The sequence below is a fragment of the Triturus cristatus genome, chromosome 10, assembly GCF_964204655.1.
Source record: "Triturus cristatus chromosome 10, aTriCri1.1, whole genome shotgun sequence".
Lineage (NCBI taxonomy): Eukaryota > Metazoa > Chordata > Amphibia > Caudata > Salamandridae > Triturus > Triturus cristatus.
The window spans coordinates 220,849,968-220,870,498 of record NC_140593.1 but is presented as its reverse complement, the minus strand read 5'-3'; the positions used below and the strand labels follow the sequence as shown (position 1 = coordinate 220,870,498).

At 41.5% G+C, this 20,531-nt stretch overlaps 1 protein-coding gene across 1 annotated transcript in view; it reads right to left on the bottom strand.

Annotated features, from left to right (window-relative positions):
- The window catches only part of COL1A2 (collagen type I alpha 2 chain), a 69,543-nt gene extending 50,068 nt beyond the window's left edge, over positions 1-19,475 (bottom strand). Inside the window, exons 1-6 of the mRNA XM_085630839.1 lie at positions 19,259-19,475; positions 14,539-14,574; positions 13,461-13,535; positions 8,595-8,651; positions 456-500; positions 37-90 (exon numbers count right to left, since the gene is read on the bottom strand). Coding sequence (XP_085486965.1) covers positions 37-90; positions 456-500; positions 8,595-8,597 — 102 coding nt within the window. The 5' untranslated portion in view covers positions 8,598-8,651; positions 13,461-13,535; positions 14,539-14,574; positions 19,259-19,475. The remainder of the gene's footprint in view (positions 1-36; positions 91-455; positions 501-8,594; positions 8,652-13,460; positions 13,536-14,538; positions 14,575-19,258) is intronic.
- Between the last annotated feature and the right edge of the window lie 1,056 nt (positions 19,476-20,531).

Sequence of the window (20,531 nt, the reverse complement as noted above, 5' to 3'; positions counted from 1 at the left end):
TGGTGTTTGTGTTAATATATTAGAACATCTACTTACAGTTTGACCAGGTTCACCAGGCTCACCGGGAATGCCTTGGAATCCTTGGGAACCCTATAAGAACAATATAATAAGACAACATTTAGTAAATAACTATATTGGATTCTGACTACATTTAAAAATGGCTATGCCTTTAGATGGGAGTGCAAGTTTACAAAAGGGCTATCAGAGTTCCACAACAACGGAGGATAATAGGAATCTGCCAGCAATTCTGTGTTGGGAAATTGCTGTTCACTGTGTCAATTTTTGACGGGAAACTTTGACACATGCAGTTAGACATAAAATAATAATGGTTAGCTTTTATGATGAGAACAGCTCATATTTCTGTTTCCACTTGATACTGTAGGCTACTTTCTAATTATTTTTCTATTGATCATGGTCATTTCTATATAATAATGCTTATATCCACTTATACTTACAGGAGATCCGGATGGTCCTGGAGGGCCTCGGGGTCCCATCAGACCCTAAAAGAAGAAGAAACAAGTTATTTCATCATCCTCAAACTGTTGCCACACACTAAAACTTTATAAAGACATTATAGTCAGAAAAACAATGTGTCTGACAATAAATCTGTTTGTATCCAGAGTAATATAATTTGAAACATCTTCGGCCTCATGTGCAAAGAGTTTGGTAATTGCACAAAACTTTGCCATGCACTGGCAACCAGACATAAAGTCCCTTGCAGGACAGAGGTAGTTTACAATGAGGTACAAACTACCAACCTCATTAATAACAATTGTGTGGAAATTAGCTTGACATTAACTGTGAATAGTTGCAAATGCTGGGACAAAAACCACATGTAAAAGCATACCTCCATTCCAGTACTTGTATTTGCAATATATCCACATTGTGACCCCTGTCCTTTGAAAGTAAAGGAGTTATAATGCCACAAGAATTGTCACACTGTGAATTAGACATCGGCTATGGCATTCAGTAAGCCATGAGCCAGCAGCCTGCTCCTCCAGATGACCCCAGCCTACACAAGCATAGTGGGAGTTGAAAATATTGACAGCTTACATACTGTAAATTATTATCTGCTGCCCTCAGCAGGTTTTACCCATTCCATGCTTTGTAACCACAAAAATGGTCGCAGAGCAAGTTTGGCCGCGCCCTTTCTCTTAGAACTTGCATGAGGTTTGTGATATATGCATTGTGTTTTGTAAGGCCATTATGAGTTGCAGAACACTTTTGTACACTGTTAACTGGCAATTTAAATTTGTAAACTGCACTCTGTTTTTTGCATTGTTTCTCATCCATTTAGTTTATCTAATACTATTAAATTCCTAATGTACATTTCAAAATGCAATATTCACTCTTCAATGTAACTGTTGGTGGCATAACAGGACTGTATGCTTTATTAATAATTTCACAAAAGAAAGTGTTGGGAAATTACTAAGCACATAGAACACAGCCAATCCCTTCATGTGGTATGTAAGAATAGTGTTAGCAAAAACATCATCTGGCAGAAATACCATGTCTTAAACATCATTCACAAAACATTGTAACATCGGGTGTACATTTCTTATTTTTAACTACATTGGGGCAATATTTACGACACAATAATTCTGTCAGATGATGTTTTGGTTTCAATATTCTAGTACGGGAACTTTGATCCACCTGCTGTCTCCCTTAGAGCAGTTGCCAAAAGACCTCATCAGTACTACAAAACAACTGATTTTGGTTGCACAATGAAATATTTTTCTTAGAGTTGCTCACAATTTTTGGATCAGCAACAGCAAGGTTTTGGGTTAGGGACAAAACAAGAATGTGTGACGAAGGAGAATCATTGGCAAATGTACCTACATCTTAATCTGAAAATGTCTTTGTGATAAATCTAGTAAAGCAAATGTTTTCTATAACTGAAGCTGTCTAAAGACTCATGAGTTAGACTCAGAATCTTGTGGTTTGAATACCCAGCTGCGGAGAAGTTAACTTGAACAGGTGTGGTGCATAATATTGCGGGGGCATAGGTAACCTATAAACAGAGTATTAACTTTTAGAAAAACAAAATAGTGTTTAAGACTATCAGTTTAATTTCATTTCAATTTTAAAAATGGAGGAAATTGTCCAAGTCCAATAGCGCCACTCCTAAACATAACAAGTGCTAAACTTTATACTTCATATTTACATTTACTGATTTCCCACATACAAATTCTAAGCCTGGATTTGGATGTAGCCCAAAGTAAGTGTGTTCAAAGGAATTTGTGTTCAGAACTGCGTTTTTCTTTCCTATCTCTGTTGGATAATGTGGCATACCTGACAAATATACTACAGTTAGTCTGGGCAGTCCCGAATTCTAAAAGTGGCCTCTGTTATGGAAATTGTTAGCAGGAAGTCACTGTAAACACAAATCCCTCGGAGGGTACTAGAGATCAGTTACTGTCAAATTGAAATATTTGGGCTGTGTAGTCTATTATAGGGTAAACCTTCATTCTGAAATTTATACAGTACTATCTCATAAGTTGTAAGCAGTTGGGAAACCTTTAAAGGGATGTTAGAAGAAAAGAGTATTTTGTTTGTAATCATACTAGAAATGGTAAACACTTTAAACACTCCAGAATGTATGCTGAAACTGCAGAAGGAGAAAGCTGATGTTATAGAAAATGAGGTTTCCTGTAATGTCTTTAAATGCATTGGCTATAGATAATTGGCCTAGTTACCTTATACTATTTTCAGGTTTAGTTTTAGCAACACAACAGCTCAACCATGGAATATTTACTGAGAAGTAAAGCACTTTTAATATTGACTTAAATGGAGATCTGAGTAAATGCTTACTCTATGTGTGAGTGGCTCATCAGTCTTGGTATTTTTTTCTTAGCATTCTGGTGCTTGTTGGTCCTCAATTTCTAATAGGACAAATGGACCTAAAAATACCAGAATACAAATAAAAACTCCACTGAATGCCCTCATACATAGAATTAGATTTTTCAAATGCTGCACCTTCTGATTTAGAAATGTGCTTTCATTTTGAATGACCCAAATAACTTCACTCTGACTTTACAAGTTTGGATCAAGAGAGGATACATTAAGTCATGTGACATTCATCAGACCAAGAAGCTATCAAGGAATATGAAGATAAATCCAGATTATCTTTGGTTTGGGTGGGGCAAATTTAAGAGCTGGTAGGAAAAATAAAACAATGACTTCTTAACACATCTGCGAATGCCTCCTGGGCCTTCAATTTGAGCCTGTTCTATTTATTTCACTAGATAACTTGCAAACAAGAGATGAAGGACATCGCTCATGCCAATTAATCTGAACACACTATATTCCAATGTCATAGCTCTTTTACAGATAAGGAAGCAACAATGTGCAAACTAGTCTTAGCTGTGTTGTTGAACAATCAGCAGTCAAGCCTGCACATCTTATCAATGTCCCTTTTCAAAAAGAACAAAAGCACGCCCAGTGAGTCAATCCAGTGAAATAACCCTGAAACATGCCTTTGGTTACATGTGTTGAAATTCAGAGAGGATTTGGGCAAGCAGTTCAATCTGGACGGCCCTTAAGGGGCAGATCAACAAAGAATGACATATGACTGTCATAACACCTTTATCAGAATGTGTGCACTGAGATGGAGTTGTTCTTCCTGTCTCTTTCTCCATCAATGACCTGGAGCATTTTTCGTGTATGAAGGTCCTTATGTGTGCTATGATAGGACTATAGCACAACAAAGTGTCCTGTTGAGTAACACCCTCTAAATAGCAAAGTTCACAAAGTTAAGACGCTGTAATCGGCGTTCTGACCGCAGGCAGGAACCATGGTACTCGGACCTACTGCGTGCGGAGAAAAAGGCCTGCAGGAAGTTGGAGAAATCCTGGAGAATCTCACGCAGTATGACCGATAAAGACCGCTATGGCTCAGCCATGAGACTCTATCATAAAAACATCAGAGCTGCCCGTAAATCCCACATTGTCTCCCAACTGTCTGAGGCTGGCAATGACTCTAAACTACTGTACCAGGTTCTCTGCACATTTACCAAGCCCGTCGCCTGTGACAGTCCAGAAATGCTGACCCAAAAACTGTGTGAGGATACCGCTGGGTTTTTTGCCAATAAAATTGATTCCATTTATCGAAACATCTCCCAAGCAAGCCCACCTATTGAGGAAATGGTCCCCTCTTCTAGCCCCCAGCCCGGAATAGTCGGCGCTGTTTCCGCTGCGCTGTCCTCTATCCCCGAGATTAGCTTGGACCAAGTCAACTCCCTGATCGGGACTATTAAATCAGGCAGCCCAGTGGACCCTGTACCTGCCCGTGTCATGCACCTCATTGGGAGTGTCCTCAGTCCCTCCATTCAGACGGTGATCAATCGCTCCCTCTCCGAGGGACTGGTCCCCCGGGAGTGGAAAGAGGCCATGGTCAAGCCTATCAGGAAAAACACCTCCATCCCCTGGTCAGATATGACTAATCTGAGGCCAATCTCCCTCTTGCCGTTCATCAGCAAATTGATGGAGAAGCATGTGAATCACCACCTTTCCAGCTTCATTGAGCAGACCGGCAGTCTGGACCACTCTCAGTCGGGGTTCAGGCCTAGGTATAGCACCGAGACGGCTCTTCTTTCCGTCACGGATGCTATACGCTTGTCCCTGGACAGAGGGATGTCAGTGGTGTTGGTGCTGCTGGACTTGTCCGCAGCATTCGACACCATATCCCACGCCATTCTCCTTACCAGATTAAAGGAGATTGGTATTGATAGATCCGCCTTGGCGTGGTTCACCAGCTTTCTCTCCAAACGTACCCAGAAGGTGAATATGGGCTCCTTCAGCTCCCCCTCGGCCAGTATCACCAGAGGAGTCCCGCAGGGCTCCTGTCTCAGCCCTACGTTGTTTAACGTATATGTCTCCTCTTTGGCTAACATTATGAGGTCTTTCGGGTTTATGCCCATCTCTTACGCTGACGATACGCAGCTGCTGTTCACTTTTAAAAACTTTACCCCGGAGATAAGACAAGCTTTCTCCAACGGCATGACTGCGATCGCCAGCTGGATGGCCCAGAACTTTCTCCAGTGTAATGTGGGAAAGTCTGAGGTCATGCTATTCGGAGAGGCAAAAATCCTGTGGACCCCTGACTGGTGGCCCTCCAGTCTGGGTCAGGCCCCTTCCCCTAAACAGGTGGTGAAAAACCTGGGGGTCCGTCTAGATCATGATCTCACCCTTGCCCATCATGCCAGCACCACGGCGGGATCCTGCTTCCACATCATTAGCCTCCTTCGGAAGGTGTTCCCCCTTCTACCAGACTATACAAGAAAGACCTTGGTCCAGGCCCTCGTTTTGAGCCGCCTGGACTATTGCAATGGCCTATTCTTAGCAGCCAATGAAGGAGTGCTTAATAAACTTCAGGTGGTTCAGAACACTGCGGCCCGCCTGGTGACCAATGCCCCCCCTAGAACTCCATCCTTGCCCCTCCTCAAGGCCCTCCATTGGCTTCCCATCCGGAAACGGGTGGAATTCAAGATTTGCTGTGTGGTGCACAGGAGTCTTCACAACCTCGGTCCACACTACCTGGCCGAGAAATTTGTATACCACCGCCCTTCCCGCATTCTTAGGTCCAGCAATCAGCTATTACTCCAGGTTCCTAGACATAACAAGACCAGACAGGGAGGTCGCGCCCTTTCCATTATGGGCCCGCGTCTGTGGAACAGTCTTCCCCTTTCCCTCAGAGATTGCCCGAGCCATCTAGCTTTCAGGAAACGCCTAAAGACAACCCTGTTCTAGTTGGAGCGCTGCCCTACCTGTTTCTTCACAGCACCGCGCGGAGATACACCTTCGGGTGTGATGCCGGCGCGTTACAAGCCCATAAATAAATAAATAAATAAATGTTATCTGGCACATAAATTGCTCTCCAAAGATATAATCATACACTTAAAGCTCTGTTATAGACTTTGTATTAATGCTTGCAAACATACATGCATATTTATGTTGGCAGCTAGCACAGGGCACTAATTGCAAATTTTCAACAACGGCAAAATGATGATGGAAGCTGTTATTAAAGACCACACATGTAATAACTCATTTGAAACAGTGAATTTTAAGTGAATTTGTGTTTTTCCTGAACCTCCAGATACATTTATGTATGATAACTAGTGTTTTGTGGCTTACACATTCACAATGTTCTTTAGGCACCCAGTCACCGATTATAAAGAAAAGATGTTAAAACTCAACTGAACTAACTTAATACATTTGAGCTCTGACGTCACAATGCAATTCAATTCAATTCATTTAAATTCAATTTAATTCTTTACACAATGCCTGCTGCCCGAGCCAGCAGCTGTGGAGCAAGGCAGGTCAAGTCACAGAGCATAATTGAAGCAGATGTTTATAGAACAAAACATGACTTTTCTTTCTTTCAGTTCTGTTTTTCTAGCTGTACAGTGACAACCAGAAAGGAGATATCAAAGTGTTTATTTCTTTTCAATCCTTAGGTTCTTGTAGAAAGATAGATTTTTTCTGCATGTTTCTACATGTTTCTAGACATTCCAAGCTACTGTGCTTTTCTAAGAAATAACGGACTTGTATTAAACAGTTTCTAATATCTTCTTGAAACAAATACCTCACCGCTTTTTTGATGTATTTAATTATGCACAAGAGATTATATTTTTATTTCTCATGTTTGCAAATATGTACTCATTCATATGAAAGAGCTACATAACAAGAATGTAGGTGGTTTGTGGGAAAGGTAATGGTGTGACCATGTATTATAAGGCATAAAGTGACACTATCTGCACATGACAATGATATTGCAGGCCACCATGGAGTTCAATAAACTTTTAAAGGAACTCAGCCTTGATACTTTATATGGTTATGGAACTCCTCGGTGACTTGCAATATCCTTGTATTGTATTGCAGGGGGTACTTTATCCCATACATAACATGTCACATATATAGATATATAGGGGCATATTAGCAAGGGCTGGCGATATAATTATTGCCGCTTTAGCGTCCGTTTTTGGGCGAAAAGCGGCGATAATTATATCGCAATATCATCAAGGACACGCTAGCGCGTGTTTCCTTGATGTAGAGCCCGTTTTTTTCACAGCCTCGCCTCGCATCGCTAATGAGATGCAAAGAAGGTGTGGCTGTGAAAACAACACATGTTAATATCATGAAGGCAGCTTCGCCATATTAACAAGGAGGTGAAGCGATAAAAAAAATCGCACCAACTCAGCCTTAACTCAGGAATTTAACGTCTGTTAAATTCCTGACTAAGGCATACTTTTAATGGGAGATGGATTATGCTGATAGGACCACAGGGTCCTATCAACAATGTTATCGCTATTTTCAATGGAACATCGCTGGAAAACCAGCGATGTTCCATTGAAAACACAGCTATCGCTGAAATATTATCGCCATAGCGCTATGCGTTGTAAATATAGCGTTATCATGGCGATAATATTCAGCGATAGCCGGCGATAATATTTCTATCGCTATGTACGGCCAGCGATAATTATCGCTGGCCGTTGATAATATGCCCCATAGTTTGTAATACAACATTACAGTGATAATATTTCAGGCTCTTGGTTTGTGAAGTAGATTCTTTTCACAATCACTGAAGTTGCAGTAGAACTGGAAAAATGTGTGTTTTCCCCACCTAAGGAGCACATTACAATTGCGGTTGGACGAGTGTTCAACTGCCATCGCTGCAGGCAGGTGACCGGCTGACAATGTGCTAGCGGCCTCGCCCGCCCTTTTACGATACGACCACCCTGCAGACAGTCACAAAATGCTTTTTTCCACTGCTGCTTGTGCTGTGGCCTGGAAAAGGGCCCTAGCACATGGTGTAACCACCATGAAAAGCCATTTGGAAAGGGACATGGTGATCCAGATGCTGGTGCCTGAGCAGGCACTGCCCCCAATCAGGATCACAATTATGGCAGCCACCCTGGCAGGATCAGTAGATCCTGTCAGAGGCGGCAGTCCATCCCCCAAGATTCAGGTGTCCGATCGCCTGCACCATGATGTGTGGGTCAGCCCGAAGGTCTGTCTGTCAGTGGAACCGCCACCGACGGTCTGTCGGTGGCGGTTCTATCGGCATTGAGATGATGCTCTAAATAACCAAGATTTCATATGTTCATATTTCTTATAAAATATTTTTATCAGTTTTCTTTCAAAAGGGGGGGAAGGCTTTAAGACTTATTCATTTATGTAGGGATGATTAATACAGTCATCAAAATTGGAATACCAGACAATGAGCTTCCTAAGAATGCGGTTCATAATGCCTGAGATAAGAATACTGTTGGATCTATTTCTAAATACACAGTTTTACAAGCATTAAGCAAAGTGGACAGAATATGATATGGATGTTCTAACAGGATTATTGACATTGGACTCAACCAATATAGTAAGCTACTGACTCTCAGCATCTGTCATAGTTAACTCAAGTGCCTGGATGCCATCTTGAGTCATTAGTGTGCTATATATATCAACATAACATAGCATAACAGAACAACTCAACATAACAACTTATTTCTTTCACCATGTGCTAATGTGCATTTGTCTTGAAACTGAACATTACTATACATTAGTAAAACAAAATCTCCATTCAAAATAGGATGTTTTGCCTACCATAGGTCCTGGTCCAGAATCTCCTGCTTTGGATGGATCATATTGAGCAGCAAAGTTCTGAAAAGAAAATGAATATTGTAATTAATATTATATCTCATATATATGCAAAGAATTACATGAATCAACATTGTTTCAAAAAAATCTGTTTTAACAGTAACAGAGACATCTTTGCCTGTTGGTGAATTGTATATCAGTCACTTAATGTACCATGTCTGAGTTATAGGCCTGGCCAGCTGCTTGGGCCCTATACAAGAGAGGGAGCAGCTAACTATTGGGGAAGCCCGAGGTTGAAGAACTATTATGATATGAGGGCAATCCACTCACAGGATGTTTCAAATGAAACAGAATGAAATAAACACAGAGTAGTAGTACAGAATGTTAGGAGAAGATGTCTGTAAGAGCCATATTAAGCCTGCTGCCTCTATCATCTTGATTTCATCTTTGGTCTATTCATTGTATTCTAATAGAACTGAAGTTAACCCAACCTTTACGATGACTGCTTGCTCTTAAGAATCCACTAATATACAAATCAACCCTTTTATGTGGGTATATCTTGGTTCTGTCTTGAAAATATTTGTAGTCAATGATATAGAACCCTTGAAGAAGTTTGAACATGGTGCTTGAATTTGCACTGGCTGTAGTAGGTATCAAAACATCTAGGACAGCGTAGGTCAAAGGTAGACAAATTTGTGTTAAATCATACATGGCTTGGCCGGCTGAAAACTGTAAATATATGAATTTACTACTGTTGTAAGTCATACAGAGAGAGGTTAAACATTACCCATTTTGTAATCAAGTGCATGGAAGTAAGCACATATTGATCTTGCTATGGTGTGGATTAACAATTTATAAATGGCGCTCAAATCCCTCAGATCATGATTGCAGAGATGACCAAGATTATCAAAACCGTTTGAGTGGAGAATTACAAATTAAAGAAGCTCAGTGGCTTTGTGCAAACATCTGAGCACATGAACCAGGAAAATATTTGAAGATCTGCTGCATGAATCTTTGTCTAGATTTCCAGCACAAATCTGTAAACTTTCTTGGATCGTGGGCGACATTTTATAGGGATAGATTTTGTTTATGCTGACTGATCACACTTCTTGCTGATTTCTGGATATTTTATGGACTCTTTTCTTTTTACTGTGATAACATGAAGGCCTCTTCAAAATATATGTGGAAACTTCTAGAGCTAAGGATTTGTCCTATACCTGGGGGTCTGTTGGATGTTGAGCTTAATCTACAATCCCCTTCATTTGCTTGAGTAAAAAAAAATTAACCAAGCAGAGTTACAAATCAAATGTCCTTGTAAAATAGGACAGTCATGAATGTGAACTATCCAGATAAAATTGTAGCTGATCACAGAAGACATGTAGAATTGAAGCAATATTTCCAGAATTTAAATCTGTTCTCACCAAGAAAGAGGATGATTTATCCTTGATGGTCAGATTACATACAGGACTAGCACACCATTATTTTCCACAGCATAGCACTAATGCAAACATACTGCAGTTTAAAATATTTGGCTTTGTGGAATCTGAAATGTGTTTTGCTACAAAGCAACAAAACACAGGAAACACTCATGAAATACAAAGAATGTGTTGAAACCAAGATTACTGGTAACATGCACTGCAGTATAGCCTTGGTTTCTATACCCGTACAATGAGAACTTGAATATAGATTATCATTTTACAGAATAGACTCCCATAAATTCATAGTTTTAACTGAGAGTTAGTCTGGAAGAATGGTTCATATTCTATCTAATCCTGGATTGTATGTTCTTCTCTTTTAGTATGAAAGTCAGCCTGAATATTGAGGTATCACTCTATAGCTGCTGATAGCAACCATTTTTCAGTTTCTCCTCTCTTGCACTTGAACAAGATATCAAGTAGCTTCAAAATAAATTTTAGGGCTACACAATATTTCCTTCTTTGCACTGGTCTTACTTAGCCCTAGTTTACTCTAGTTCTTTTAAGTGCTGGTGTATATTTCTTTATTGTCATTGAATGTTAAAAAAATGTTTTCTGGGAGACATGCCCCTATTTTGTCTATTTGCTATGGTCAATCAATCAGCATGTGTAGAGTGCTTCACTGTCACCCCTGGGGGGGATCTGGGCACTGGGGTGCAAGGTCTCCGTCGAATAGCTAGGCCTCGAGAAAACGGTGGAATGAGGGAAGAAACGAGCAGAAAAAGGCAAAACAGAGGGCCAAAAAATGAGACGAAAAAGGCAAAACAGAGTGCAAAAAAATGAGCAGAAAGGCAGAACAGAGCAGAAGGGCAAAACAGAGGGTAAAAAAAGAGCAGACGGGGCAGAAAAACAAGCGGAAAAGGCAAAACAGAGCAGGGCCTTGAGAAAACTGTGGAAAGAGGGAAGAATCGAGAAGAAAAGGGCAAAACAGTGGGCATAAAATTTTGAAGAAAAGGCAAAACAGAGGGCAGAAAAAAAGCAGAAAGGGCAGAGCAGAAAAGGGCAAAACAGAGGGTGAAAAACCTAGCAGAAAAGGCAAAAGAGCAGGAGGAAAAACGAGCAGAAAAGGAAAAACAGAGGAAGGCAAAATGGAGGTCAGAAAAATGGTCAGGAAAGGCAAACCAGAGGACAGAAGAACGAGAATGAAAAGCAAAACAAAGGACAGAAAAACGAGCAGAAAATGCAAAACACAGGGCAGAAAACGCAAAACAGAGCAAGAAATGAGGAGAGGAGGCACAAACAGAGGGCAGCAGGTAAAGAGGCAGCAGAGGGTCGCGGACTGTGGACAAGTTATAAAGAAGAACACGAGGGAGAGTTGGCACGAGGACCTGATCAATGGGGGATGGCGGTGCGACGGGTGGAAGGAGGAGGGGAACAGCGAGAAGAGGTAAGAAACAAGCAGGAAAAGGTAAGACATGGTGAGACTCATTTGCCTCCGTTCCGAAAATCAATACTTTCTGTGCATTGCTGCTCTAGTACGATTAAAGACCTTGTAAACTGGTCAATAACATGTAGTAAGTGCCCTCCTTCTGTGAGGTTGTGTGTTTCTTACTGCTTGGAAGTCATGGCGTCGGAGGCTCGCATTTGCCCCATGGCTAGGACCAGGTGGCATGTTCTATAATGTCAATGTAAATCACAGTGTGAGGTCAGCTGACTTTCATGTAGCCATTGTTGTTCGCGAATCTGTTCATAGTCATGTACAAGTAGAAAATGTTCTTTCCATATAATGATCAAACCTCTACAGTGTACATGTGCTTTCCTGTTACATTTATCAAATGGAACTGTTCAGGTTCCTGAGGTCAACCCTTTCCATCACATCTCCCAGCTGGAGATAATCGATGAAAACAATGGGAACCATGATTATTGTGAAGGGTGCCTTCCAATACATTGAATTGTATTATTAAGCCTAGAATCCAGTGCACACTACGTTGTGTTGTATGGATTGATTTGTTTAGTATTTTATAAGGTGCCTTCCCTCATGTTCCACTGTTAAGGATTTATGTAGGCATATGCGTCTGTATTATAAGAGGCCATATACAGCGCATCACCAATAAAATATTGTAAAGGTTCCTATTTTATGTCACCAGTTTTAGGTCTGGCATTGGGCATGACCCTTTGAATTTACTAAAGGTATATGTGTAACATCCTTACTTGTAGGGGCTTTCAGACAACCATTATCATTCATTGGCATGTTATAGTTCCAGTTACATGTTTCTTCCACCCACCACAGCCTACAGTGTGGGGCAATGGGTTAGCCCACTTCAGCGATGCTAACTTCACTGTGAGGGCCGGCACTCTGACGGTCACAAGGAGCACATCCAGGTAGTTCTTTCCATGGCCAGGGACTGCTACTATGGCAATGTGTGTTGTTTGTGATCAAAAAATATTTTTGCTTCTAGCCCTGTTTTTAAATTCATTAGGGTCTGCAGCTTCTTGAATAATAAAGTTTTACAAAATCCATGACAAATCAAAACAAGCATTGGCAAAGCCAAAAAGCTGGAAGCCAAAGCAAGACATATTGGCAATGTTTGTTAACATTTTGAATTGTAAAAAAGTCCATAAATTCTAGCTGCTGTAATATTAGTCGGGGGTAATCAAAATATTTCCCCAGTACCTTCCTGGTATTCTTTCAACTTATCTTTTAAAAAGCGTCTAATTTTTGCAGAGGCAACTCATGTGGGTTCTTAATTTGTGCAGGTGGTTGCAGGTGGAGGGTACTACCATTCATGTGTCTGGACTAGGGCTTATTTTTCATTCTCAGGCTATATAAGGCTTGGGCCCAGAGGAAGAGAGATGTGGGCAGAGAAGGTAGAAAAAGGAGGAAGTAGAGAATATGAAAACAGTGCGAAAGTGAGAAAGTTGGGAAGAAAAAGAACCTGCAAGAATGAGATAAAGAGAAAGGAAGTGGAGGGTGGAGGAAGAAGAGGTATAAGGTGGAATCAAGCCTTGGAAACCTCAACAACCCTGGCATTTAGCATCACCAGGGGAAGGATCCTAAAGTACATGTTTGGGCCACGCACTTATTTGTTTACAAATTAAGCGCTGCCAAGGTGCTTCACCATTCTAAAATGGACTGAGGAGCCCTCTCATGAAGATGAAAACTGTGCCCATGTTATACAAATGAATGTTGTCTACTCGGCATGGATATGAAACAGATGCCACGCGTGTTCTTCTTCCTTTGAGGTAGACATATTGGCTTTTGGACAAATGGTAGAGGAGCAAAGAATCCTTTGCGGGTCTCTAACGAGCTTTGGGCGCAGAACAACAAACTCCACTTCCATGTGCAGGTAGATCTTGTGTATTATTTGTTTTGAAAAAAAAATCGCAATTCTTGTGGTCGTGCAATGGTTGACACAAATTGCTCAGTTTCACTCATAGCTTAGTAGAGATGCCTTACTCCGCCAAGTCCAGGTGGGCCGGGAGGGCCAGGGGGACCATCTTCTCCATCTCTGCCTGGGACTCCGGGTGGACCCTAGAAACAAACATGAAACACTTCCTTACACCATGTTAAGCAGAAAGAGACTAAAAACATGGTAGCTTGGCCAAAAAGCCACCATTACATGCATAATAATACAATGTTGTGAACTTCTTCAAGTAATGGGAACAGAATCAATGTGTTTACTTCTTCAACTGTGATAAGAGAGCCCTGTACGATCGGAGTTGTGATAACAAAGATGCGACCTGATAGTCTAAAACACCATGGGAATGGTCAGAAATTGCACTGCCCTTGGCGGTCTAGCTTAATAATGAGAATAAACATTGGTACAAAGTGGATACTATTAAAATGCTCTCATGTCTTTGATTTTAGCGTCTTAGTTACATGATCAGCTCAAATCTGCCCTATGAACTGGAACAATAAGGTATTGTGGACATACTACAGGGTCGGGTGGTAGGGTTTGCAATCTTATATGCACACGTTGGATGTATTTTCTGGGTAAAAGTACAGCAGGGGCACCCTCAACCATCTCCACTCATACAAGTAGGGGACACGAAGCAATGCAGTAAGTACTGTGCACCTTCTACAAGACCGCTTTGGGAGACTAAATCCAACTTCCATGCCTCGCTAGGATGTGCCAATCTAAGCCTTGATGTGGTTGCTCTAAACCAAGCTGCTTGCCTTCCAGATCCTATTTTTACAACCAATGTTTACCTTCCATATATCCAAGAAGTGCAGCTATCTCACTGCACACTTACAAAGACACAAGCGTTTGTCATCATATGCAAGTACTCCATCATATGTTGTGTCTGCCTTCATGCACAGTACATTGGAACATGCTTTCCTGTCTGACTAGCGCATTTGTGAAGTTGTGCAGTTGTTATGACGCACCTTCTATTGACAGCAGAGTGGCATCGCTAGGAGACAAGCATTTTACAAACAGTGCAGAGCTGCAACAAACTTGACTCTACGCTATCATGGTATGTTCTCAGTACAGCAGTAGCGACCACAGGCTTAGAAAAGGCGTGTGATTTCTTACCCTGTTTCCCTCTGGGCCTTTGTCTCCTCTGGGCCCCTACACGAAGCCAGAAAACATGCATTAGCATCATTTAAGCAAACAATTCAGTGATCTGATTAAAAATGTTCTTCTCTATTCTATGGTATAAATATTTACTGGACTGATTCATCCAACCAGGAAACTTAATATAACAGATTACTTTTAACATTAAAAGAGAACCCATTTTACATGCAGCCGTACCTTCTCCCCACCCGACAGTACAGCAGAGCTGTGCATGTTCACTCATGCTAGAGGTTCTCTAAGCTGCTGCATGATTTAGAGATAAAAACAATACACACATCAGCAGAGAAGAGGGCTCTAAACAGGCCTCTAGATCTATATCTGGGGATCTCGTGGTACTGGATATTACAATAACACCCTCAAGAAATAACTTACTTTTAACTTTTTCTAAAACTAGCTAAGAACGAGATAGACTCTCTGAGTATATTCCATTTCTAATTATTAAACCAGTGTGCCAGACGTTTCACAGTGCCATGAGCAATATTAAAAGTTGATTTGAAAAGAAACTGTGCTTACCCTGAGAGCCTACAGGAAGGAAAACAGAGAAAGGCACAAGTTACTAAGTGTCGCAAAACAGCTGAAAGTATTTTGTTTGCACCTAGTGTGCACATTGATGCACTGCAGATGTCACCAAGGAAAACAACACGCTGCGCAGAGAATATATGACTTATTTTACTTTCTGAATCTTGGTACAGTATTGCCTATTTTTCTCGGTAAACCCACTCAGTTAGCCCTTCATATCAAAGTAATAGGAAAAAAACGGGTTGAACAATACTATTAAAAATATGTCCCCTGATCACTTAAATTAGCACTCTAATGCTCAGTATTTCCCCAGAAACTCCCACAAATGTGCATGCACTAAAAAAACACACCTGCTGAGTGCCATAATCCTCCGAAAGTTCAGAAACAGACAACCGTTTCCTAATGTGCTTGCTGCTGAGCGCCCACCTGCGATTTTTACCTTTAGGGCAAACCTGAAATTTACCCACCTTATTGCCCCCTTTTATACTGAAGTGCCCGTGTGAGGGCAGTCTTTCTTGAAGACCAGCCCACTAAGGAAGTTGGGGAGGACACACGTGTGGACAGCCCCATGAGGCTCGCATCAATAGCTGATTTTAAAATGGCCGCGGCCATGAAATCTATTTTGAATATGTCCATTTTCTTCAAAACAAGCAGATCAGTTATTTATATATTGCTGAGCATTGAAAAACGGGTGGAAATACTTATACTGACCTCATTTGTGTCTTTTGAAGAAATATTAAGGGAAAAAGAGAAGTAAAAGAGTATATAAGTACAATATACCTCCAACTTTCTGTAGACAAGCATAATTTCATTGACTAAACACATCATGTCCTTACTTTACATCTCTAAAATACTGTACTCAAATAATTGTAAAAATTGATATTATTAGGAAACTATCTATATACATTAAATCCATGACCATATAAACTGCAAAATAGTCCCTGGGAAGTCAAACAAACTGAAACATCTATCCTGCAGGTGAAAGCCAGCTTCGACGTCTACTTTACTATGTTCACAGTCTGTAAAAGGGCCTATTAGATAGCAGTGTTTATAATGACTGTGTGAGGTGTCAAATGTAGCAGAACATATTCACCATCGAATGGTGTTGTAGCAATAATATTAGCTGGGGGCCGTGATTTGGCTATATTACATATCTTTCAAGTTAAAACAAAAACATTTTCAATTGTACCATGATGGCATCACTGCAGTGATTAGAGCCCACGACTTCTGGTTCCTATAAACAGAAACTAATGATTGAGCCTTTTTCAATAACGCACATTAGCATGAAGTTATCACCTTCATTGTGCAGGAGTTTTTGTATTTAATCATGAGTGGGCTAGATGTCAAGCAGCTTCTTAAAAGCAGCCTTCCCAGGACAGTTGTCTAACTAAGGGTAATGCCAACCGGTAAACAGAGAACATCCTGGCCAGGGTATGCACTGGTACAGGCCTCAAATATGCATCTCTGTGTTTTGCATTTATGCAAATAATGAATATGTGTGTATGTGTATACACAGTTGTATACGTTAGAGTATATCTGTGTGCTGTTCAGATATGTATAAATGTATACTGTATATACACAAATATATGCACATGTAACTTTATGTGAGTTTGTGTATATGTACGTGTGTGTACACGATCACACACAATTATTTCACAACCCCAATGAACACCAATGAACACACACATGTTTAATTTACTCACAGCATATGTTGTCTACTTGCTACTGAATATATGTATGTATGTATATATATATATAAATATATATGTATGTGTGTGTATGTAGATGTACAGAAATACATGCATATATACAGACATACATACACGAATGCAAAATGGTAATGATTTTATAAATACACACACACACATATATATATATATATATATATACACATATATATATACATATATATATATTCACACACACAAGGAGGAGGTGGAATGAATGCAGAGAGGTGAACATATATACATATGTAATATATACATATGCTGCACACACATATACATAGATGCACATATAAGCATGTTGTATATATTCAGTAGCAATAAAAGGAATTATATAGTAAATATTTGATATTAATGCAATATATATGTCACACTATAATGTATACATGTATGCAGCACACTGTTCCATAACTAGCGGAGTGTAATACTGAGGATCATCAGTTGTAAAGGTAATTTGGAATGTATGAGGAAGAAAAAGCAACGTGGGAAGTTTGGGGTCATGGGGTCGAAACCTAACCCCGCCGACGTGGATGGAGGAGGGGGGTCTTGCTCTCTTAGAGAACGCCTTGCTCTCCTAGTACCTCCCCTCACCTCTATTACCTCCCCTCAACTTTCGAGTATCAGAGATATGCTCAAAAGGCCTCAGCGTGCCACGGCTGTAACAGCTTCAATTCTCAATGTGCCACTTTTTCCATTCAAAAAAGAAAACAGATGTTGTACCCCATAAGTGCCAGCAGAGAGAGACAAAGCTTCAGCAACGTGTCGCTTGCATTTTAGTTCATATGTTTTATACATGCAACTTCCAGATCATTCGCGTATATCAAATGTGTTAACTATAGAGTGTCATTGCATATGTGTTTTAAAAGGCTCAAGAAGACATTTCAAACATCGTGCTCACAATTTGCCACAACAGGTCTTTTTAAAGTCTATCAAGGGCCCCTGTGTCACAGCGCGGCACAGAGGATATTCAGACCTCTAAGCATCTCTTATAGCGTGGCTTTTCGGACATTCCAGGCCACTCAGTATCAGTCTTGCATAAAGCGCTGGGCCACTCAATGCGCAGCTGTTGCGATGTATACATCCACCAGATAGACAGATGTGTCCATGACGACCAAATACATAGCGCAAGTGATAATCTCTCAAACCAATCTTGCCTTTTTAACATGAAACGCCTCCTTAACAGTGCAGAGAATCCAATGAGTGAAGAGAAATCTGATTGATTACCCCACCTTATCAAAATTGGCAAAGCCAGGGACACGGCCTGGTAGGGCCGTTCTCTTTTCAACAAGCAGGCTACGTGTTCTCACTCACATTTCACATGGAATTTAGTGCACAAGAACATCACCAGACCTTTTTTTTTTAAATTAAAATAAAATAGCCAACGCCAGGTTAATAACAATATTTACAGCCATAACATAAACTAACCTCACTTATGCTTGTTCTAAATACAAATGAAATGTCCCACAATTTCCAAATACAAATGAAATTTTCCACAATTTCCAAATACAAATGAAATGTCGCACAATTTACTACTGTAGACGTATTCCTTTCAGAACAGTTAAATGTTGCAGATCTCGACCACTAAGTGGCGCTGCTGTTTTGTCCGCAAGTGACTTTGGACTCAACAAAATTGTAGCGTTGCTAAAAAGTAACGCTATAAAGGTCGCTCTCATTACATTTACATATTCCATTTCATAAAAGACACATCCCTTTCGATACATTATGCACTCTTTTGAAGAGTCATATAATCTGCTGGTATTTGCTATGCTGCATCTTGTAATTTGTAAACCAGCCCCTCGCGTGACCATTTTGCCCAGATACGTTGTCATTTTATGATTATACATATGCACAAGTTCTTAAAATCACAGACTGACCAACAGCAAGCCATAATAAAACTAGTATTTCCTGTGCGTTGGTGGGAGTACACTTTCCCCTGATGTGTGGAGACGTTATCCCTGCTTTTGCCTCTATGTCCACCAGAGGGCGGCCAAGCGCCTTTGTTCCATTCAACCAGTACAACGCCCTGAATTTACACAAGGGGATGGAAGCTTTTGTTTTCTGCCACATCCAAGTCCAAGTAAAAGCAGGACGAAAATGTTCAAAACTTTTCCCAAAGTGGATATAATTGTATTCGAACACGTGATTGCTTGTTTTAAACGGATAAGACATAGTTATAACTCCTCAAATATATATTATCTAGACGAGAATAAAAACGTTGGCAGGTTGCCTACTTTAGTAAGAACACTGCCGTTTTAACGGATGTTTACTCCGTAGGAAAATGATATTTTTCATCGAATGTGCATTTTTATTATGCAGGGATTAAAGCTTTAAAAATCCTTATGCGTGGTAAAACCCCTTCGTTTTCCGGACCCCCCAAAAATTGCGATGCATCGGGTGAGTCGAGAGTTAGGTCCCATAAAAAAAGATGAAAACACTTACATTGACATGTTGCTAGGTGTGAAGTTACTGCGAGCAGCAACACAATCCGTGTATCCACAAAGCTGAGCATGTCTAGTTGTTAGACATGCAGACTCCTTGTGACGCAGACCCTGGCTGATTAGGACCTGGGGGCTGCAGGCATGCAGTCGTGATGATTGGTAACTCCAAACTTAGCAGAAACCTGCCGCCCGTGATGCTAAACTAATAATGCACGTCCAGCCCCCTTTATATGGCAGGAGGTTCCCTGGGCTGCTTTGTCATCGCGCGCCTCCGGACCAATAGGAAGCGCGGGATCCCCGCTCCTTACCGCCCAGACTCCAGTGCGCGGGGTCATGTGGTCCTTATCTCCTGCCTCTCTGGCAACAAAGGGGCTCCGGTGACGAAGGCAGCCCTGCTAAATTACTTCCATTCTTTTTGAGGACGTGGACACTTTGAAGCTTTAAAAGGGAGTTCATCCCTTTTCTAGTCTGTGTGTTTTTTTTGTGTCTCTCCAGAATCCCAGGCTGGCAGAGCTGTGCTGTCATTTCAAAGTGGGAGCTGTCCAGGTACTGCCGCTGCCACATCATGCACTGCAGTTCTCTGATTAGCAGCCTGTCCCTTCCGGGAAGTGGTATGCGCCTGTTCTTCAGCTGGCTGCCTGCACCCACGGAGGGTAGCTTCTTCGTCATACCGCTGCCTGAAGCCCTAGAGAGGGCTCTCTCTTTCTAGTTCCTGCACCGCCGGATGGTGGGCTAAGTCTCCCTATTTTGCTACCTACCTGTACGCAGGAGGGCGCTCTCACCTTGCAGCCTTCATTTCCACCCCACTCCTCCCAGGAGGTGGTGTTCCATGGCCGTATTTGAGCTAGCTGCCTGCACCTCCGGTGGTGGTCTGTGCTGGCGTTCTAGCTAGCTACCTGCACTTCAGAGGGTGGTCTAAGCCCCTTTCACCAGCTAGGTGCCTGCATCTCCCTCGGGGTGGTGCACCTCCGCTCTCCAGCTGCATGCCGGCACCCCCAGAGGAAGTCTAAGTCACTTCTCCAGCTAGCCACCTGCACCTCCCGAAGGACGGTGTGCACCCACCTCTGCCATGTACCAGGCACAGGTGTTGGCCAGCTCCAGTACAGATGTTCCAGAGCCTGATGAAGCGCGCTGCCTGGTCGGCTGACTCGACCACTTGACGTTGACTGACCCTTTCACCCAGATGTGCTCTCTGGAGAGCCACGTGCCCCTGAAACGATTTATTTTCATTAGCCTGGCTATTTGCACTCCTAAAAAGTTCGTAAAATGT